General features: G+C 43.3%; 1 protein-coding gene across 2 annotated transcripts in view; it reads left to right on the top strand.

Annotated features, from left to right (window-relative positions):
- TUNAR (transmembrane neural differentiation associated intracellular calcium regulator) overlaps nt 1-12107 on the top strand; it is a 542529-nt gene extending 530422 nt beyond the window's left edge. For both annotated transcript variants that reach the window (XM_085628034.1, XM_085628035.1), the window contains one exon: nt 9945-12107. In XM_085628034.1, the coding sequence (XP_085484160.1) occupies nt 9945-10136 (192 nt within the window). In that variant the 3' untranslated portion in view covers nt 10137-12107. The remainder of the gene's footprint in view (nt 1-9944) is intronic.
- The last annotated feature ends 11734 nt before the right edge of the window (nt 12108-23841 follow it).

Raw genomic sequence — 23841 nt, 5'->3', positions numbered from 1 at the left:
AGCTTGAGGGTGGTCATGTTGTCTGGTGTTGGGTCTCTGCGCCAGGCTCTCTCGAGGGCTCGGCAGTTCCTCTTGGAGCTCTTGAGTTTGTCGGTGAACCATGGTGCTTTCTTACTGCCGGGTCTGCTGGGCGGGGTCCTCAGTGGGGCGAGGTCGTCTGCGCAGTTGCTGATCCACTTCGTGAGGTTGTTGGCGGCCTGGCTGGGGTTCGCTGAGCTGGCGGGGGGGTCCTTTCTCAGGGAAGCGGCGAGCTGGTCAGCTGTGATCTTGTTCCAGCTTCTGCGTGCAACCTGTTGCTGGTGGTGGTGGATCGTGTTCTTTCTGTAGCTGAAGTGGACGCAGCTGTGGTCCGTCCAGTGGAGTCCGGTGGTGTGGCTGAAGGAGATGTCCTTGCTGGAGGAGAAGACTGGGTCGAGTGTGTGTCCGGCGTAGTGAGTGGGGGTGGTCACCAGCTGCTTGAGACCGAGGGTGGCGAGGTTGTCCAGCAGGGTGGTGGTGTTGCGGTTGTTGTTGTTCTCCAGGTGGAAGTTGAGGTCCCCGAGGAGGATGTAGTCATCGGAGGGGAGGGCGTGCGGGCTGATGAAGTCGGCGATGTCTTCACTGAATTGTGTGCATGGTCCCGGGGGTCTGTAGATGAGGGTGCCTCTGAGGGTGGTCTTGGGGTCGGTGTGGATCTGGAAGTGCAGGTGTTCGGCAGTTGTGAGGGTGTCGTCGGAGTTGGTCGTGATGCGGATGGTGTTCCTGTGGATGATGGCGATGCCTCCTCCGGTCTGGTTGCCGCATTCCCTCCGGGTGATCTTGTAACCGTCTGGGATGGCGATGGCGATGTCGGGCGCTGAGGAGGCGTTCATCCAGGTTTCCGTGAGGAAGGCGACGTCTGGTGATGTAGTGTCGAGGAGGTTCCAGAGCTCCACGGCGTGCCTGTGGACGGAGCGGGTGTTGAGCAGAATGCACTTCAGGTGGTTGCTGCTGGTTCTCGGCTTGGTGGGTGCGGGTGCGGTGCAGGTCCGGATGCAGGAGAACTTGCAGGAGTGGCAGCTGAAGGGTCCGTGGGTGCGTCTCGGGGTGGCTCGGTAGCATCCAGGGATCTGGCCGGTGTTGAGTGCGTTGAGTTTGGTGGCGTCGTAGGTCCGGCGGGTGGGCTGGTGTCTGCGGGGGCCAGGGGTTCGGGCGCTGGGCGTGGTCCAGGCGAGGACGGGCGCAGACGGGCTTACCTTTGGCGCGCCTTCGGCGCACAATCGGTGCGCCCGCTGCGCATCAACGCTGCGCGTACGCGCGGTCGCCATATATGGCGAAGTGGGAGGGAGGGAGGAACAGCTGGGAGGCGGGAGCGGGGAGGGCACAGAAGGAAAAAGGGGGCGTGGCCGCAAGCACGGCGGCGGGAAGCGGGGAGCGGGGCGGGGGGCGCAGGGGGCAGAGAGAGGGAAACGGCACAGTGGGAAACAGCCAACAAAACAGATAATATGGGGACAGTACAGTAGCAGGCTAAAGGGCAGAAAATGCAATCAGAATAAATCACAAGCACAGATCACAGGCACGCATCTACAGCGGGGGGCGGGGTCGTCAGGGCGGGCTCAGCGAGGCTGAGGGCGGCAGCGGGGAGGAAGCACACGCTACAGCTGGTGGCCGTGCGGCGCGGGGGTGTCTTGAGAGCAGGTCACACTCACCTGCACCACGCGGCCGCCATATATGGCCAAGTGGGAGGGAGGGAGGAGCAGCTGGGAGGCGGGAGCGGGGAGGGCACAGAAGGAAAAAGGGGGCGTGGCCGCAAGCACGGCGGCGGGAAGCGGTGAGCGGGGCGGGGGGCACAGGGGGCAGAGAGAGGGAAACGGCACAGTGGGAAACAGCCAACAAAACAGATAATATGGGGACAGTACAGTAGCAGGCTAAAGGGCAGAAAATGCAATCAGAATAAAACACAAGCACAAATCACAGGCACGCAACTACAGCGGGGGGCGGGGTCGTCGGGGTGGGCTCAGCGAGGCTGAGGGCGGCAGCGGGGAGGCAGCGGGGAGGAAGCACACGCTACAGCTGGTGTCCTGAGAGCAGGTCACCCAGGGCCCACTCTCCATCAAGATCTGTCTTACTATTTGACTTTACCCCAGTCTCGCGACCTGATACTCATGGTTGGCACTTTGATCTTTTAGGTGCTATTTTTCACTAAAAACTAAAAAATGTATACCTCCAGTTCTGCTGATTGGATTTAATTGGTTTTGGTGTAAATGTATTGATTACATTTTTATCTATGTTTCTAAATGTGTGTGAGAGCTTTCTTGTGTTTTGCTTTCACTTTATTACTCTTTGTGCAGTGCAAAATACTTTACACATTGCCTTCAAGTTAAGCCTAACTGCTCTTGTGCCAAACTACCAGACTATTAAGCCATGGTCAATTTAGTGATTTTGTGTCTCACCCTGACAAGGGTTTTGGTTGGTGACTGAGTTGGATTTCTGTCCCCTCAACCAATAAGCTGATTTCCTACAATGATTATTTTTATACTAGCACAATCTAAAACTAGGAGAACATATTGAATACAGCTAATAACAAGAATACAAATGCAATTGTGCCCGGCAGGCTGTGGGCTCGGGGCACCAGAACCACATAACACCTGCTAATATGCCTTTGCAAGTTGTCACATCTGAGGACACCAAAAAAAAAAAAAGAATACAAATGTAGGGTCAACAAAAGCTCATATTATGAAAGAGGAAATAATCATAGCTGTGTTAGTCGGAATTACTAAATGTTATTTTCATTTAGCATTAATAGTGGTAATGAAAATAATAATATTAACAACTAAAATAATGCTTGTACTTTCCCTTCTATTACTACTAGTACTACTAGATTATTATTATATTAGTTGAACAAATATAATATTGTGGAAATGATGTGGAATATAGTTAATACGAAGAATACAAAAAACAAGTAAACCAAACAACTTTTAATGAAGTACAAAGAAATGCTAACATCAATGTAAAATATGAACTGTCTCTCTCAAAGAGTTTAAAATCTTAAAATGACAGCCACATTGTTTTTCATCCCAGGGAAGTATTTTCGCAAATCTTATTAGAGTCTAAAGCCCATGAGGCAACTGCATTGTGTTATCAATAGTCACCTCATATTTGCAGATTTCAAATCTTCCAAACAGGGCTTTAGGTCAAATACTCCGTCACGTGTGCTGAAAGTAGCAAGTGCTTTCATCCTTCATTTGTGAACCAGTCTGCTCACCCAGTGCTCTCTCTTTAGTAGCGGCTATTTTATGAAGCGAGTGTTAGAGACAGGTCAGTCCTCTTGCCACGGGTCTTGTAAATTTAATGATCCAAGAAATCAGCCAATTCTATATTGGTGTCTCTGCTGTTATGTAAAGGTCGTACGAATGCAAGTTATGACATTTCTCAAAAAATATGCGATATGTTTAGTTATTTGCAGTTTCCTCACTGTGCTGCAAAAACCCTAGATTATTTTTGTTTTAATGTTATATATTGAGGGCTAACCCTTTAAAAAAGAAACACCTTCAATTTTACCTCTTGTTTTTGCAGAATCTTTTTGTTGGCCTTAGGACTATGAGCACTTTACCACTGCTGACCATTGCTAAAGTGCATGTGCTTCTCCCCTAAACACGATGACATTGGTGTGTGTCTGATTGGCACTTTTTTTTGTACTGGTAAGTCCCTTGTAAAGTGGAATACCATACACCCAGGGCCTGTACTCCAAATGCTACTAGTGGGCTGCAGTACTGAATTATGCCATCCACAAATGTAATCTTTCAAACCTATCTCAGGTCTGCCACTGAAGTGCCTGTGTGTGCAGTTTACTGCTACTTTAACTTGCTATTTTAAACTACTTGCCAGGCCTTAAACTCACCTTTTATTACATGTAAGTCACCCCATGTCCTGGTTGTGACAAATAGCCTCTTTCTATGTTTCACTACTGTGAGGCCTACTCCTCCTACAGGCCAGTATTGGGAATTCCTTAATACACTTTTAAGCTGTAATTCCTGATCAGAGAGGAGTACTTTCTCATGTTTCATATCTTTGGAATGGTTATGATAAATCTTCTTTACTGGTGAAGTTGGATTTAACATTACTGTTTTAGAAATGCCACTTTTAGTAAGTGGACCTTTCTCTGCACTTGCAGCTCTACTTGCCTGACAGCCTGTCTCCAATATACGTATGTGGTGGGTGACAGCTACACTTTGTGCATTCCTTCTAGAAAGCCACATACACAGGAAAGTGAGGCTCATCTGCATTCTGAGCACTCATCTGCAATCATCTGCATTCTGATGGATCTTCCAGCGCAGGAAAGAATGGGAGGGTCTGACATTTATGCATCAAAAGGTAGTGTCCTGTCCACACACAAAGCACTGATTTATCCCCCACAGATAGCCAGTCAGACAGGACACGGTTGAAAGAGATCGTTGTGCACTTCAGAGATCTGCTTTGAAGCCACTCCCTGGAGCTGCTTTGAACCTCTGTCAGAAAGACTACTGTGCTGCTTAAAGGACTCAACCCAACTGCTTTTCTGGAAAGACCTCTTTTCTGCTTGTTGCCCTACTGCCTGCTGCTCCCTGGCTCTGCAGAAGAAGAGCCGGACTCTGACCTCTCTCCAAGTAATCTCCAAGGGCTTGCTGGCCTGTTTTATATAGTCTCGAGGACACAAAAGAATTCCCACAATTCTGCTGGTGCTACTGGACTCTGCCATCTGTGAGTCCTACCCTTGCCTGAGGTGCCTTCTCGAAGTTCTGGGTCTCAGAATCAGGTTCTGCAGCTTTTTGCTTCAAAACCGATGCATCGTCACCACTGCGGTAGTCGGAACTGACGTATCACCCTTTAACTACAACGCAGAGTCTGTTTAATGACAGCGGTTCCACAGCCTGCACTGCTCAATGATGACGAATTGCTTACATTTTAATGGAGCTCAATGACAACACAGTGACCCGACTGCATAGAAAAGATCGACGCATAGTTCCCTCAACATCAATGCTTTGCTCTATACAAGGTATTTTCTCAGTGGGCCCAGCATGGGTCTTGTAGCCAGACTGCCCCCTGTTGTGGTTCACCGGAACTTTGGATTCGCACAGGTCCCTCGCGACCTAAAAGTAACCGTTCGACTGCTAGAGACTTTTAAGCACTGTTTTTGCATTTAATCTTCAAAAATTCATATCTCGACTTCTACTGATTGGCATTTTGTCGTTTTGGTCTTAGTTTTCTCAGATAAATAGTCTCTATTTGTCTAAACCTGTGTGGAGGCTTTTTCTGATATATTCATTGTGTTATTATGTGTGTGGGTGTGTGTTTCACAAATAATTTACACATTACCTCTTTAGATAAGCCTTACTGCTCTGTACGAAGCTGCCAGAGGGTGAGAGAAGGTTTTCTTTAAGTGTGTATCTAGCTTACCCTACCTGGAATGGTGGTTACTGCCTGGCCTGGAATCATGCCTCAGCCAACCTGGATTCCCAATTCTATCAATAACATATGATTGAACAGAAGTTGTGTGTTTACCCTGGAAAAACATATATTGCTCTTTTAGCCTAGTGGGAAAGTGTGTGATTTATACGGCAAGGCTGAGTTGGTTATGGTGAAAAGTTAATGATCAAGGCTATAAACTTGACTTGTTGATTATGGAAAATTATGAGGAAGATATTATGCCTGAAAACTTTAGTGCAAAAGGAATTTGTTAAAGCCAGTAGGCTTTTAAGGGTGAAATGCTATAAGGCAATTAGAACCCCCTCAGAGTAAAATGTTCTAAATAACAGAACAAGAAACAGAAAGAAAAACATTGGACTGTAGGAACAGAAGGCCGGCCATTATGAGCCCTGAGCAACTTCATTGTCTTCAATGGAGCAACTAACATTCCAATTTTCTAATATGAATTGAAGGCTGAAGACAGATATTTTGTTACTCAAGAAATACAGTAGTATGTAGGGTGTTTGTGTTTGCTACCCCCTTTGAAATACCCCAGGGTAGAGTATTTGCACTGTGATAATCTTTCTTATGCCCTCTTAGCAGGGTTTTCTATTGTTTTACCAACTATACTTTTTGTATATATTTATCAATGTACAAGTGTCTACATTTTGCACATATTTACACCTGGTTGCCTTAGGAAGAGCTTATGCTCAATGTAGTCCACCTGAGCTGTTTAATTTAATAAGACAATGATATAACCTATAGGACTGATTGGTTCATTTGGAAAGGTTTTCTCAAATGCCTTACATGTGATATGTTTATTAGGAAACCATACAATAAATGCAGTAGGCTTAACATATGTATAATGAAAAGCAAATGTTAAAGCAAATAGATGTTTAAGGGTGATTGATATCACACCATGTTGAAGCCTGAAGACATGTATTTGATCATTTTGGATGTCATAGATCAGATTAGTAGACAAGTGTTTTGGATATTGATTACCTACCATGACAAGCCCCAGGGGTAGCACATATATTAGAGCTTGCTGGGACTTCTCTGGATGGCTTGGCAGGGTTAATTGTCTGCCATGTTATGGAATCAAACATGTATGATAACATATGCATACATATTTCTGTATTTATTTGTGCAGTTTTCTACAGCATTAACAAGACACACTGGCTATCAAAGCACTTTAAATAAGAACAGTTACACACTGCAGCGTATATAGGATTATTTGACATGTTTTATATAACAATAGCTGCTAACCAAAAAAGAGCAGTTTACCAAGAATATTTCACTTGAAGGTGCAGAAGAACAGGTTCTTTTTGCATGTTTGCTTTTTGGGTAAGACTATATTACCACAACATAAACAGGGTTTGACCAGAGCCACAAAACATAGTACTTTATGATAATTAATGTCATAACTTTGTAACTAAAGATGACCCCAAACAGCTCTTTGGGTTCTTTGTGGTGATGCGGTGATGAGCAGATCCCTGTGTCACATGGAGGCTCTGCCATTTCCTTGAGGCTGGCCAGGAAAAGGGGTGGAAGGGCTAACCAGTGTGCAAGAGACCATCCAGTGAATCCCCATTTATCTCCCGTGGTGACACCTATCTACTGCCTCCTAGGCCGACACTATCACTGCTACAGCTCCATGCAACATCATCGCTCCTCAGATCTAGAGCTGACCAAATCACAACCAAACTGTGCAGAGAGGGACACCTAGGGCTAAAGCCTACAGGCGAGTCCTACAGTCAAGTGGCTGGTAGGTGATATGGCTTGGTTGGTCACTAGATGGCCACACTTGGAGGACCCATCATGCCACAAGTATTCTCCGGTGCAGCACCTCCTGAGAGCCACCACTTAACACTTCCAAGTTGTGTTTGGTCAGACAAAATTTGGCCTCCAAATCTATCAGGTACCCAGAGTTCCACAGAGGTGCGCCCAATAAAACTGGTTTAATGGTAAAAGGGATTGCATTATCAGTAACATAGTAAACATCATGACTTAAAATATGCATTTCCCATGCAATATTGAGGTACTTTGCGAAGAACAGTTTGTCATCTTCTAGTTTGCCACTTGGATATCCAACTCAGAGAGGCCAGATGAAATGGTAACCAGCTGAATGCCAATATATAGAAATACCTATCAAAATATATACATATAGGTAGACAGGAGGGATTTGAGTTATCCTTTATCTGTCATTAGTATAAGTGACTGACATTCCTTTTCTGCTTCCATTCATGTCAGCATACAGCATGGTGCAAGGGATTGAACCACTTCAGTCATTGGCTCATTTGCTCATTGAGGACTAGCATTTTTTTAAATCATATTTGCACATCCACCTGAAAATGGGTGCTCTTCAGTGCCAGGGCATGAGGGCCAGTCCTTTAGTTTTCAAGTGCCCCCCTTTTTATGCCACCTTTCATTTTCTTTGTCCCCTTTTTTTAAATTGTATTTTTAGAGTATACCTCAGCTCACTGGATAGTGTTTCCGGTAGCCCTGCTTGCTATTTATTGCATCTATAGTGCACCACATACTGGGTGACCCCTGCATCTAAACCGAGAGGCAATCTTGAAACTGTATTGTCTGTACCATACCTTTCTTTTACTATTACCAGGCCAACACATTGCTTCTAAAGATGCAACCATGTGGGAACTTTAAAATGACAATACACTATGCAGAGCTCCATTGCACAACGGTTGTCTTTTGCTAAGTTTGCTTTATTTTATTGCAAGCATACACTGGCCACGTTTAGGTACCTGCACGGTTTCTTTTTTATTCCTTTATTATTTTATCTTGAATATGCCTGTTGTGTTTGTGTTTTTATTGTGCATGTGTAAGGGGGTGAATGCAAGAAAGAGTCAGTGGGTGGCTGAGTGAACTTCAAGGATGAGTTGCACAGTTCACATACAGTGACTTAATGAGTGTCTCAACCTGCAGGGACTGAAAATGAACTCTCATTTATAGGCCAGACCTATTGGCATATGCAGTTCTTGATTACAAGTTAAGCAATGGCTACATCTTTTGATCAATGTGAGCCACCAACAGCATAATCCACAAACACCAGTACATCACATATGCACACACTTATCCTGTCAATAGTCTCTGGGGAAGAATCGTGGAGAATATAGTTAAAAGATACAAAGGTGGTACAGTCTAGGTCTAATTTACAAAACATTTTCTGACTGTAAGTTAGATGTGTGCCTATGACAATTTTTAATGGATTCATGTGTCAAATATGGAAAAGTCACAACATTACAATATCTAAACGTCACATGTGCACAAATTAAGCAATATAGGCATGCATTACAGATGTGAAAATACTGAATGAGTACACAGACATGACTGCTAAAAGTAGTAAAGGGTGGGTAGTCAATTTCATGCTATACAATGCTCACACGCTGTAACTTTACTTGTAAAGGTTTTCAGTGGCATCTCGTCCATTTATCTGAGCACAAAATTCTCACCTTAGTGGATCTTCTATAGATTTTGCACACAGTGAAGTAGAGTACACTTCCTTTACAGTATTTACCCGATGTGTTAAAGATTTTTGAAAAAGTCAAAGTAATTAACACTTGATTTTGACACAGACCTGAAATGTTTGGTACCTGCCTGGGTATGAGCTAATCCTGTCTAATGGACTGCAAGCAAGGCCTGCTGCTTTTGTTGGCGTCAGTTTCTTTAGAACAGGCTGCACTTTCAGAGATTAAAGGTTGCACTGGAAACTGCTTGATTTTAGGTGCTGCTGAAATGAATTGACTGTGATGTATCATGTTTAATGCAATCCAAGACGAGAATTGCTCTCTTAGTTATTCTGACTTCATCCCACTTTCTACCTTCCCTGTTCAGGTTAGTTCGAAGAAAGGTGTTTTCTTCTTTTTGGGCATTTATACGTATGGTGTGTATTATCAGTTCCACAAGTGTTTACCTTTCTTTAATGGAATCCACACATCGATTATTTTTCTAAACATGCCGGTGTTGCACCTATCATCATAGACGTATCATCGTTAACTCTATTTTACCTACATCTGTGTGAGACTGATAGTAACATTATCACGTTGGTCAATTAACTAGTTTATAGCTGCATAGAACAGTAAGTAACAGATCTTAGAACTACATTACAGAAATTGACTATTTATGCTCATTGAAAGGCCGGCTAGAAAGTTCACAGAGTTTGAAAGAGTGCCTTTCAACATGCATTCCGCTTTCTAAAGCCTGTGGCTTAATCCATTGAACTATTTTCAGCCTACTGACGTGGGAAGGCGTTAAGCTAATTTCTTTTCAGACCTATCCCAATTTTGTATGACTCTTTCTGTTGTGTGATTATGGCCTGCAACATATTTTACTTTGGTTTGTTCATGAGCATAACATTTAAAAGTAACCTGGCTATAACTTGTGCTAGCTATCCCCTATCTTTGGTTCCTAAAAGTTATCTTGAATATTATTTGTTTGTGATTTTTCTCTCAATAAACATTTTGTAAAATTAATTGCGTGTTTACCTACAGATCAAACTGTGACATTCCCTTCTGTAATTATAGGTTACCGTTAACGTAACGAGTGGAATACAGGAACTTGCAACGAAAATGATAATTAATGTTGGGAATGATGACGAGAATGGCAACCAGGAGAAGGAAAGCAAGGAAGAAAGTATTCTGGCCATGCTTGGTATTATTGGAACCATCTTGAATTTACTTGTTATTATTTTTGTATATATCTACACAACCTTATGAGCCACAAGAAAGACATCTGCCTTGAAATATGACCAATCAAAGGTGTTTTCTGTAGCATTAAAAACTTTATTGATATTGACTTTCAGCATATTCCAAATAGAGTGAACTGCAAAAGGACACAACAACCCTTTGCTAGAAGGCAACAGGAGCACAGACTCAATGTAATCAGCCAGACAGCTACACGAAAAGGAAAGATTCATTATGTTTATCTTCTAATTGAGGAGGACATCATTGATGGACAGCTTTGAAACATGCTCTACTGTACAGACAATACGAGTTAATGTGTAATTTCATAAACTCTGGATCTGGATAATGAAATATCTCCAAAATGCAATCCTTTTAGAAGATGTATTTCCTTTGGGCCTTGCAAAATTGGATCAGTCTAGATTTCAGTGAGAATTGCTTACAGAAGGGATTGTGCAGTATGTTTGAGATGGCATACTTCAGGACAAATTTATGTATTGATATATTGATTGTTATTTAATTACTTAACATCTACAATCTATTTGTACTAATGTGTATTTATAAATATATATTTTTAACAGTTGTACACTATTTTTAGCATGAATTATACATTTCTAGAGACCCTCTGGAATCCATTGAGCTTCGATCTGATGTTCCCTCTTGCAATGACAGTGGTCAAAGTAACACCGTTTATGTGAACATTATTATGATAAAAATATGGTGGTCTAGTGATCAGCGAATGGAAGGGGAAAATAACATTGTTACACCTTAAATGTTTATATGTGTTTGCCAAATGAGATCCTGCAATAAATGCAGATTCAAACAAATAACATTACTTTTTTAATGAAATATTGAATATGTCGATAAGATTCCCATTTAATAATTTTCAAGAACACTTACTGGAAAAAGATCCTAATTTCAGTTAGCCAACTCTGGATTTGTGGGCACTAAAATGGGATATTTGGCCATTCCCTAGTTATACATTCCCTTATGGCACATGATTAGGGAGAAGGCCTTTTATCTCATGGTTGAGTCAAAAGCACCACTAAAAACACAGACTTTCATGATGTGTTACAAAATGTTTGCAAACGTTTAACCTGCGTCTGCATGTAGTCTGCAGAGGGAAGATAGATATGTTTTCTTCATTTGTGCTTTTAAAAGATTGCAAATTGCACTATTTTGCCAGAAAAAAGTAACATAGATAATACCTGTGATCATAAACTGTGAACAATTATTGTGAGTTAATATCCTAATACCATGAAAGTGATTGGATGCCTGACCATGAACGTTCTGAGTAATCTGCTAATAATGCAGAGCATCAGAAGTGCCCGGTGGGAAGTGAACAGGTGTAGTTTGAACTACAGAATTTGCCTCGCACACTCACTCTCCGAACCTCCTTTGTATCATTTCATGGCCCATTGCTTTGTACTGTTCAATTCAAAGATTGCTCAAAAGCACCGTCAAGAATATACAATGATCTTCATTAAGTCTCCAAAAAACAAAAGCTAAAATGCTCAGGTTCTAGGATTTACTTCGGACTAAAGTGGAAAGGAAGACAATAATTGTGTTTGGTTTTTCTATCACGAGCATTCAAACCTCTTGCATCTGATCCCAGAGTCGTGCATTTCAACGAAGCATTTCTCTTCTTTCCTAGATGTGTGTGCGTCATAAAAATATGTGGTCCAAAAGAGTATACAATGAAAACCTTTAACTTTTAAGCAGCATGGCCCCTCTTCCCTAACCCACAACACTGATCACTTAAACATATGTCCCAGTCAAAAAATACTCTCTTGCCCCCATGTTTACCATGCAGGGTATTCTCATACTTTAACGCTGAGGACTGTGCTTTAAGGCTACATGAGTGTTGTGCATATGTTAGCTTGCAACACATTGCAAGCATTGTCAAACTATTTGTGAACTTTCTGCCTAGATTTAAAACCTTTGTGTTAACAAACACTAGTGTTGCAGGTCAGCTCGGCTATTGTATACTTAGCGAGTTATTAGGATGTCCACCCGCCACCCTAGCGGTGCTGGGACCGTCCGTCAGACGTACGGCGGTCCCGCACTGTCAATTAGGATGCGACAGCCACCCTGGTGGTCGCATTCCGCATCATTGACATTGCGGCGGGTGCTGCTGTAAGTGGTGCCTGCCACCTTGTGCATGGCAATGAAGGGGGGTACCATAGGTACCCCCCAAGTGCAGCCCCCCCACCACCACCAGGGGCCTGCAATGGGCCCCCAAAGCAATTCCCCGCCAGCCTTTCCATGGCGGGAAAGGCCTGTGGAATCCGGCATCCTAATATGGATGGCGGTGCCTGCTAGGCACCGCCACCATATTAAAGCCCCAGTCTGCCCGGCGGAAAAGCGGCGGACGAACTTGGCGTCTGCCGCGATACCCCCGCCATTGTAATATGGCGGAGGGTAAATCATTTTGGGATGGCGGGCAGATCGCCACCGCCAGACCGGCGGAGGCAATCCGCCCGCCATCCTAATCACCCCCTTAGTATTTTCCTTTCAAAGAAAGGAAGAAATGCACTTCATTGCTTATGAAAGATAGGTCATGGTGGCAATAGGATGCTATCAGAACTAAAAAGCCATTGTACCTGCATGTTCAGCAATTGTATCAGGTGTTACAGAACGATATAAAGAAGACCTTAAGATCAAACATTGAAGACAAATTATTGTCATTGGACTGTTTTAAAGTTAAGATTTTAATATTTTTAAATGTGTCGATCTACATTTCAGTACATAAATATAAAGCAAGCTCCCAAATGAACAAATCAATTAACCAATTTTACCCAGTGGTACAACAACAGAGAGATGCAGCAATGTAGTTTGCAAAGAAAGTGAAAAGTTTTTGGTACATATATTCCAGTGTATATTCACTTAGACCATTTTCTTGAGGTTCATAAAATTCTTGAAAGAATTGTACCAAGATAAACTTGTGCAACTTCATCACCTGTAATGCTGTAGTTATGTGTATGAAAGTGCAAGGCTGTCATACAGCATATCATCGGTCATAACTAGGCCAAAGGAAAAAGAAAGTAGACCTGAGATAGACAGAAGTTGTGAAGAATTCTAGGCATGGCTATTTGGGTACGAGTTACTTTCCAAACTCCACTAATTTAACTACACTATTGATTGGTTTAAATATTTCCCGCTCTGTAACAGTGTAACTACACCACCACAGATTTTCCAAGTCAATTGTTTTTATTCTTTCGCATTCCACCAAATTCAAAGGTCAACCCATTTTAATCTGTGGCTGTTTGACTACTTTTGTGCAAAGAATTCATACTTACAGCTACCGTGCTCCACAGGTAGAATTCCTAATAATCATAATTTGCCACCGATATCTATTGTGACTTTCAAGTGAGACAGTCCCACATGCTGTTAACCTTGAAGGTCTAAGCTTATTCACATATCTGATGCCTGCCCCCCCACCCCCTCTCCTATCCTGTCCACTCTGGGATTAAAGGGTGTTGAAATTTCAAGATAGACTAAATGCTTATGAAATTTCTGGGTGGAAAGTGGGTGAAAGATTGAGAATTACTGTAGGAATCGTGTGCAGTGACCCTGATTCTTGCAATTATGTGCAAATTCTTAGTGCACATTTAGGGTAAAATCAGATTGGTATGGTATTGCCACATGCGGAATTACCTATCCTGTTGTATTGGTAATTCTGGGTGTGCGGATGTTGTATTAACGGTAGATGTTAGTGGAAATTATGTCTAAACTCTGGAAAAAGCAGGACTTTAAATAGCCTTGTTCAATACTGAAAATATGACCAGTTTATGTGATTGTTAACAGAGTCACAATGAACAGAGAAATCAAAAGGCACAAACTGATGATTACTTATTGCACTTGTGATATCCTCGTGATATGATTAGTTTTTTGGGGTTGATACATTCGTTTAAAAATGTGAGAGAGGGCAGTTATGTTAAGGTTGGGTGGTATGTAGTGTGCATACTGACAACTATGCTATTCATGTGGTTGTGGTTGTTGATTCTGAACAGGTGGAAAAAGGAAAAGGCAAATGTGTGCTTAGGCATAAGTACTGTCTGCTCTACCAAGTTTGGAAAAGGTATTTCACCAGAAATGTGGCTGAGTAACCTTTCTACCAAACTCACGGTCTGTCCCTATATTTGGAGTTGGGCAAACCATCATGTTTCTGCTGTGTAAGGGGTCCATTAGTGAAAGCTTTAGAAGGACAGCCCCACAGGCATCAAGCTGCCAGTCTAAGTATTTCACACTGTCTCCCCTAGTTCGGGTAGACATTCTGCTATATTATCCACTGCTTTGAACCACCTCGAAGCCTAGTGGACCTGAACAGGGAAAAACAAAAATGGCCCAACACACAAGGAGAAAACTCCCAGCCTCCCGCTTTTGGAGTTTGTTACATAATTGGAAATTGATTACAAAAGGAAGTGTCCACTACAAAAACAGACAAACACATAAACCCTTTTAGAATAAACCTTTGTGCGGGCGCTCTAGGGATGCACCACAACAAAGTAATGCCAAATTAGTAATAATTAAAGGGCAATAATGAGTTCCTTGATGTTTCTTGCTTATCGGTGCAATTAGTCTGCGCTAGTACTTTTCATTATTCTTCTATGATTGGGGTTCTGAATTCTGATTGCCAATAACACCCTCACTATTGTCCCCTTGACAATACAACAGTAAAGACATTTTAAGCAAGCTAAGCTAATGGAGCAGCAGACACTGACCATTTTCTGACTCTACTGAATTGAAAGAGTAGCTGCAGTGACTACCTATTTTCAGGTTGTTTTGGTATGGAAAATAGATAAGTGAACGCCCCCTAGCATGCCGTGTTATGAAAACATGTCATTGTTTTACCAGATTAAATAATTGCCAGATTGCTGATTGAGGGCTGATTGTGTTAAATCCAGAAAGGTCCAGTCACTATAAATAATGCAGCCTATGTTGACTAACAATGTGTTAGTGAACGTGTTTATAAAACAGTTTTGTCTTTTTCTCATGCCAGACAATTTAACTTTCTATCTCTTTCTTAAAGCATTTGTTGTAATATGAAAAGAAACAATTTAAGCATATGTTTGAATAATAAGTCTATTTGTGTAAAATAAAAATATGAATTGATAACACTTTTTGTAAGTTATAAAACAGGTGAAAAATAAGGCAGTCTAACTCTTCTCTGTAATAAAATGTCTGAGAAACAAAATAGGGGTGCTTGGTTCTTCATGACACGAGGAACTCAATCAGCATAATGATGCAGAACATTTATTTTTTATATTGAGGAACAATGAAGATATGGTATCAGAGATCATTACTACATTTTCTAAAACCTTTTGACATTACTTCTTCATTTTTTAGATTTTTTGAAGAAAATTTGAAAATAGAGTCTGGTTCATGTACAATGATATTATATGTATATAAAATTAGTTTAGATTTCTTGTACAAGTAAAGATTTGACAGCTAAATGTATTGTATAATTATCTAGGATTGTGTTTGCAGTAAATGATTGAAAATATACTCATTGTTGCTTCTTTGAATTTAATATATAGCGCATAAATCAAAACCTGACTAATATCAGTTCCAATATGAATTTCAAACTATTTTCTTTCAAACAGAAAAAATCTCATTTTTTGAAATGCACATTACATTACACAATGTACTCATTAAGCTCCACTCTTTTGAGTAAAATTAAAAAAAGGGCTGCATCTAAAAATCTCATTTGTGCTTGAAAGGAGGATAGCAGGATTGTGAGGACAAGTCTGATATTTAATCGGATGAGTCTACAACTTTAGGACTAGGAACAAAGGACAATCCATTAAAAGATGATAAATTTCACACTTTATATCTTCACAATAAAAGAAGTTCCCGATCTTCAACTCAAACTGATAGGAAAAGACGGGAATTTTCCAGGGAGGATTATTCATAATCCTAAATCTGAGGACTTCCTCTCTAGGTTTCCTATCAGTTAGCTTGTCTATGTACGAGAAAACTATTTGACCAGTTGTCTCCATCAACTTCTGGACAACAGACAGACGGGAAAATCAATGAACCAGTGTAGTGTGACCTTCCCAGAAGACCTCTTGCTCAATAGAAACAAGTCAGTTTTGCAGGATGGGAAAATAAAACCAGTTTTGAATAAATCCTTGCTATGACATCAATTCAACTAATGAGTCAATATTTGGAGGGATCCAGTGGGTGATCTCTCTTGCGAATTGTGGCACCCTTACAAGAATCAGTAAAGAAGAGAATATGTGTAACCCAAGAAAGAAAGAAAAAAGAATTGTTTGGCCCACCAAACCACAATGTGGTATATCCCAAATGCTTTTAGATTACCAGGACTCACAGCCCTGCTTAATTGCATTGACTGAATTGTCATTTTCACTGAGCTGCTGTCAGAGAAGCTATGAAGTATTCCTCTACTACATGAATCAGGATTCAAAGCTTTTTAAAGTTATCATAGAGCTTAGTTAGATATAAACCCACGATTTTTCTGAGAATGCATACTTTCAATGTGTAACTCCTTGATAAAGAGACAAAGTTTGCTCACCTCTACATTTTTTTAAGAACTCTTTGATGCAATATTCTCCAACATAGCAGTCTAACTTTTATAGCTTTTTTGATTTAGAGGCTTGCTGTATAATGCATCCTAAGTAGACTTTATTTAGCTGAATGCATTTTGTGTGAAACACGTCATTGTTTTACATAAAGCGAATCATCAAAAAGCACCTGTTACGTCCTCTCAGAAAACAGAAACAAGTAAAGTTCCTCTAATTCACATAGATCTTCTGGTTCTCCTATTGACTCTTTGTAACACATGAAGAACCTCATATGGTCAACTTAATACCCAGGGCAAATCTGTAAAATTTCCCTCCCTTACCCAACCCCCACTAGCTTTCCTCTCCTCCACACATTTCCCTTCCCCTGTCCGAGCTGTCTTCCCCAAATGCAAGTGACTTTTTAAAACATATAAGCCAGGTAGGTCCTAAATAGCCAACAGGGCAGGGGGCAATGTAATTTTACATTTTACGTGACCTGACAGTGAAAATCTCTTAATTTCACTTTTGTCTAATGCAAGACCTACCTCTACCATAGGATAACATTTATGTTACCTTATTACATTTAATATACATAACATCCAAGTAGGAAGAGATAGCCATTTCAAGTTTGTTGTCCTTGGTATTGTAATGAAAGATCCTCTTTTATGGTAAAGTCGGGTTTTGTATTTCAATTTTGAAAATCACGTTTAGAAAGTGGGCATTTTCCTGCCTTAGCCATTTAGTGCCTGCAGCCTGTTTCTGGGTCAAATAACTAAGTAAAGTTGGCAGTTGGTCTTTGTGTATTCCTCCAAGACAGCCACACACAATAGAGAGCTAAGGTGTCCCTGGATGGGCTATCACTGGCAGGATGAATTAGGCACATCTCCACTTACACCTGAAGAGGCTCTGTCCTTCCTTCACACAAATGCCTGCATACCCCCTGTAGTTAGCCTGGAGCCAAGGCAGGGGAGGCAAGAAACCTGTGCACCTCAAAGGAAAACCTCTAAAAGCTTCTCCCACTTTTAAAAGAGGCCCCAGGTATAAATATTGGACCTCATACACCAACTCTTCAGTACTCTTCTGGACCGGTAGAAGACTCTGTGAGGAAGAAGGGCTGTGGAACTGCTAAAAGGACTGCCATTCTGCTGGACTGCTGCCCTGCAGGACTGCTGCCCAACTGTGCTGACCTGCTACCCTGCTGCCCTACTGCCTGGGAGAGAAGGACTGGACTGGACTGCAATTTGTAACCAGGACCACCAGAGTGACTTCAAGGGCTAGTCTCTTGTAATCCGCACATTGACTCTGCAACTGTGAGTCCCACCCCGCCCAGTGGTGCAACTCCAGTTCAGGACCCTTGGAAGAGAGCCTAAGTTTCTCTGCCATCCTGTCTGTAGACCCAGCAGAAACAGCACATCTCCTATGCTGCACAGAACAACCTCGAATCCCTTTCCCATCACAAGGACTCTGCATCGCTGCTGCAGCCTCATCAGAAACGCTGCTGCATGACACGGCTGTGGTGTCTGTTGAACCAGCGTTTAGGCCATGGATAGATTTAGATTGAAATACATAATGTGTGTTTTCTTTTTTTTTTAATTTTCCTGCAAACAGTGTATAGGACTAGGCGGGGTAATGCATTTGAAGGATGTGTGTAGCTGTAAACATTTTTGTGCCTTGTTCCTTTTCATTTTTGGCATTGCTGAATTTATGAAGTGTTCTTTTACCATGCCTTCTTTGTCTGGCCAGTGTGTGTGTGTGTGTGTTTGTTTACCATTGGCCACCATTTGCCTTTGTTCCACATGCAGTGTGGGCACTCGCCAGGGTCCTTTTTTTATAGTCAGTGGACTGTCCTTAGGCCTGCATGTGCTCTTTGTTTTACAGCCTTCCAGCCTCTTGTTGCGAGTGACCATGTGGCCGGCCGCGATTTTGTGTATCCAGCCAGTGAGCTTTTGCCATAGGCCTGCATATGTTCTTTGTTCTAGGCCTCCAGCTTCTTGTTGTCACCATGTGGCTGGCTGCCATTTTGAGTATCCAGCCAGTGTGCTTTTGCCATAGGCCTGAATGTCGTCTTTGTTGTGGCATGCCTACTTGCTGGTTGTTGTTGTGATAACGTGGCTGGAAGCCATTGTGTGTATCCAGTCAGTGTGCTTTTGCCATAGGCATGCATGTCTTCTTTGCTGTGGACATGCCTAGTTGCTGGTTGTTGTTGTGATCATGTGGCTGGAAGCCATTTTGTGTATCCAGCCAGTGTGCTTTTACCATAGGCCTGCATGTCTTCTCTTTTTTCCCAATGTTGCTTTCCTGCTCAGTGTTGTTGTTGATGACAATGTGGCACTGGCAGGCAGCCATTCTGTGCATCCAGCCAGTGTGGCTCTTTGCCATAGGCTGCATGGATGGTTGAGCAATGCAATAGCAGTTTAATAACTTATTACTACATCTTTGAGGATAACGTCACTTATGTTTCATTTTTTTAATACATTTTTTTCCATTTCTTTTATTAGTTGCTAAATTATATATTTTTTATTTTGACAATTTTCCATTGTTTTAAATACTTTTTGTCATTTTGTTTTTTAGTTCATTCCATTTTCCACTATATCTGACATTAATCAACTCCATGTCTGTTATAGGTGTACAACAGCATTTATTGTCTAGCGATTATTCTTTCCATTGTCATTTGTCAACTGTACCTCCCTGAGTGCCACATCACACATGAGTGAAGTTACATAATGCACATAAAGCAAACAGTTTCAGCTGTATGTTGTTGTTTTTGTTGCAGTGGTTTTCTGTTTTACGAATAGATGCACTGTAGTGTTAATTATTTGTAATAGGGAGTAACCACATACCACACTAAATGATATTGTGTTAGTTTGTACTAGTAATTGAACAGCAACAATTCCATGTTTCACTGATTTGCTTCTTGCTTCTTTTCCTTTAGGTGCACAAGAGACAGCATCCCCCACAGTATTGCCATAAAGAAGGCCTGTGCCCAGGGTGATGCGTGAGTGACCCACACATCACAGACATCCTTTCAACTTGTGATGCTGCGTGCCACTGCTAACTGACAGCTTCAAGACGGCCCCAAGGAAACGTGCTAAAACTGCTACCAAGAAGTTTTTGGGAAAACACAAAACTGTGCCTGCCGCACTGGCCTCTCAGGAGCAAGCTAGGAGCAGCACACCTAAATCAGTGGACCCACCCCAATCTAGACCCAAGCCCATATCTGTCACAGAGGCAGTGGATCTAATCACAGCAACGCCGGCGAGCAGTGATGTTGAAATTGAGTTATCTCTATCGCAAAGTAGTACCCAATAGTTGCAGGAAACTCAGAGAAGTGGATAACAACAACGACAACAGCTGCAACCGCCAAGAGTAGTTTTTCTTGAGTAGGAGCAGTTCAAGAGACTGAGCTTCATACTGAGGAAATAGAGCAATCTTCTCCAGAAGATCCATTGTCTTCATGATCTCCAGCTAAAAAGGGAGGTTTAGTGGTGCATCATCTTCTTCTTCAAGCCCCCTTCTGATGATCTAGACACCACTTGGATCCCAGCTCAGTCTGAGAGTGGGACATGCCAGGAGATGAGGCTAGGGAAAATGAAGGTTCCAGAAAGGCTTAGTGTTATGGAGGCAGATGCAGAAGAAGAGGATGATGACGAGCCACTCATCATGAAGGTTAGCCCAACCCCAGTGGAGACCATCCCAACTTCCCAGGGAGGATGTGACAGTGGCACCACAGTTCCAACCACCGCTAACTGCCATATTTGCAAGATCCCGGCAGCAAACTACATCCACATACACCCACGTAGAAGTAGGTACTGCAGAGAGTCAAACATTAAAACGCCCACCTACTGCCAGTTTATTCGACATTGGCAGTGGCTCAAGCATCAGAATGTTGAGCACCCCAATTTGGGACTTCTTTTTGGTTAGCTACAAGTAGGCATACATTTCCATATGCTTCCTTTGCGGAGAAAGTGTTAGTCTGGGTAAGCTTGGTACAAACCATGGTACTGGGGGCCAGACAACCCGATTGAGTAAGCACCATATGATCCGTTGGGTGCCCACCTTAGCGGTCAAGAAAACTGCAAGTTGGAAGGTGAAGAAGAGGAAGACATCTTTGCTACGCAGAGCAGCCCTCTCTCCAGCAGCGCAGTAGTATCGCCCACATCAGCAACTTCGCAATGGCACACGACTTAGGTCAAGACACCAAGACAACAGAGGACAGTGAATGCCCGCTGAAAAGCACTTTAAGACTATCACTGTCTTCTCTCAAGAAGTCACCTGCATCAGTGGCATCCGGAAAGAAAAAAATTCAGCCCTCTATTCCTGCCATGTTAAGGCCGGAGGGGCAGTATGAACGCAACCACCCACTGGCATGTTTGTACAACGCGAAGTTCGCTAAAATATTAGCGCTGGACCTCCTCCCTTTTTCTTTTGTGGAAGGGGGGAGTTTTCTTGAATTTGTGTCAGCCATCTGCCCGAAATAGAAGATACCCAGCCAGTCCTATTTTGCCAGAGTTGTTGTTCCAGTGCCTGAGGTGTGAAATTTGTGTCAGCCCGGTGATCCCACAACTTTCCCACACAGAAATGTGAGAAAAATTTAATTTTCCAGCTAAATTTGAGGTTTTTAGTGGATTCTGTGTAGGAAAACTTTGGGGATCCATGCAACCCATACCTCCCTGAACTCCCCCGAGTGTCTAGTGTTAAAAAATGTGTGGGTTTGGTAGGTTTTCCTAGATGGCCACCGAGCCCGGGGCCAAAAACCCAGGGGACCCCCTTGAAAAACTAGTTTGTTTTGTGATAGGTAATTTTGGTGTCTCCACAATGTGTTTTAGGCCCTTTCCTGTTGTGGGTAGTTGGCCCACTGACACGAGTGAGGTTCCAATATTATTGTGAGACCTGGGAAATGCTGGGTGGTGTGAAATTTGTGTCAGCCTGGTGATCCCACAACTTTTTCACACAAAAATGTGAGGAAAATGTGACTTTTTTTCAGCTAATTTTGAGATTTGCAGTGGATTCTGGGTAGGAAAACTTTGGGGGATCCATGCAACCCATACCTCCCTAAACTCACCAGGGTGTTTACTTTTTAGAAATGTGTGGGTTTGGTAGGTTTCCCTAGATGGCCGCTGAGCCTGGGACCAAAACCGCAGGTGACCCCCTTGAAAAACCAGGTCATTTTGTAATAGATAGGTGGGCACCTATTTTTTTGGTCCCGGGTTTGGAGGCATCTAGGGGAACCTAAAAAACCAAGACTTTTCTCAAAACTAGACACCCTTGGGAGTCCAGGGAGGTGTGACTTGCGTTGATCCTCAAACATTTTCTTTCCAAAAATCCCCTGCAAACCTCAAATTTAGCTAAAATGTCACCTTTTCCTCCAATATCTGTGTGGGAAAGTTGTGTGATCACTGCACAGCACAAATTTCTTTCAACTCAGCGATTATACCTTACTTGTGCGGATGGGCCGATTGCCTATGATATGGAAGGGCCAAAAACGAGTAGTGATTGAGGAGTGCCCAATGCGGGTCCAAAAAGGCAGTTTGTTTATACGTTTTTAGGTTGACGCTACTCTGGGCACCCACACAAGTGAGATATCAGTTTTTCCGGGAGACCAAGGGGAATGCTGTGTAGTTGGAAGAGTGTGCCTGCATGGTAATCCTACTACTTACTCACACAGACATGTGAGGAAAATGTGACTTTGTAAGTAAATTTGAGGTTTGAGGGGGATTCTGGGTAAGAAAGCACTGGGGGATCCGTGCAAGCCATACCGCCAGACAAGAGTCAATACACGCACACCACCATCCACACTCACCACCAGCCAAGTGCCATCTACGCACACTGCCAGCCAAGCGCCATCCATGCACATCACCTGCCAAGCGGCATCTATGTACACCACCAGCCAAATGCTTTCCAAGTACACCGCCAGCCAATGCTATCAATGCACAGTCAGCCAAGCAATATCCACACACACTGCCAGTCAAGCACCAGCCACGCATTCCACCATCCAAGCCCCATCCCTGCCACTGCCAGCTGGACTGGGATCAGCAAACAACCCCCGCAGATTGCTGCTTCACCGGCACTGGGGGAGGGGGGAAAAATGGGGGCATGCTACTAAAAAAAACACAGCTCCTGTTTTGTTACTGGGGCCCGATATTGCAGCACTGCTGCAAAACCGGCCCCCAGGGACAAAACTTCACCCCACGGCCAGAAAACCGGCCCACCAGGGAAACACCCGGTGCCCACTGCGACCAGTTCGGCCCTGCAGTCAAGCACCATTCATGCACACAGCCAGCCGAGCACCAGTCAACGTACACCACCAGCCAAGTGCCACTCCACGCACACCACCAGGCAAGTGCCAATCTACCCACACCACCATCAAGCACGAGTCCACACACACCATCAGTCAAGTACAGGTCCACACATATTGCCAGCAAAATGCCAGCCAAAGGTCAGTACATGCAGACTATCATGCCGCCTCCAGTTTACACGCACACAAACTCTCCCTGGTTTCAAGTGTTTTTCTGCCCTGCTTAGGTGTAGATGGGATAGAAATATCACTGAAGGAGCCAAAAGGTGCCTAGTGGGCTTTCTGACACCCACGGGGGCAGATAGGGGGCTATTGCTCCAATCTGCCTTCTGGGGGGTCAGAACGCATTTTTTGGTGGTGGGGGCATTAGCATGCCCATTCTCAGCAGCCCCCACCCCTAAGTATAAAAAAAAGGCCTGGTGTCTTGTGGGCTTTCTGCCTCCCCGGGGGCAGATGAGCAACTATTGCCCCCATCTTCCTCCTGGGTGGGCAGAAAGACTGTGGGATTTTTTTTGGGGGGCGGGTGCATTGGCTTGCCCATTTTGGGCAGCTCCCACTCCTACATATTTAAAACAAATCCCTGGTGCCTAGTGTGCTGGGGCAGATCGGGGGCTATTGCTTTCATCTGCCTCTCGGGGGCAGAAAGACTACAGAATTTTTTGGGGGATGGGGCATTGGCATGTCCATTTTGGGCAAACCCCACCCCTAAGAACAATAAACAAAATAAACCCTTGTATCTAGTGGACTTTCTGCCCCCCGGGGGACAGATCGGGGGCTACTGACCCCATCTGCCTCCCAGGGGGTGCAGAAAGACTGGAATTTGGCAGGAGGGGGGTAGGGGCATTTGCATGCCCATCTTGGGAAGCCCCCACCCCTCAATTCAATGGAAAAAAAATCCCCGGAATCTAGTGGCCTTTCT

This window comes from Triturus cristatus, chromosome 9 (assembly GCF_964204655.1).
Source record: "Triturus cristatus chromosome 9, aTriCri1.1, whole genome shotgun sequence".
Classification (NCBI taxonomy): domain Eukaryota; kingdom Metazoa; phylum Chordata; class Amphibia; order Caudata; family Salamandridae; genus Triturus; species Triturus cristatus.
Note: the sequence above shows the minus strand (reverse complement) of the source record. Positions and strands in the feature narration are given on the sequence as shown.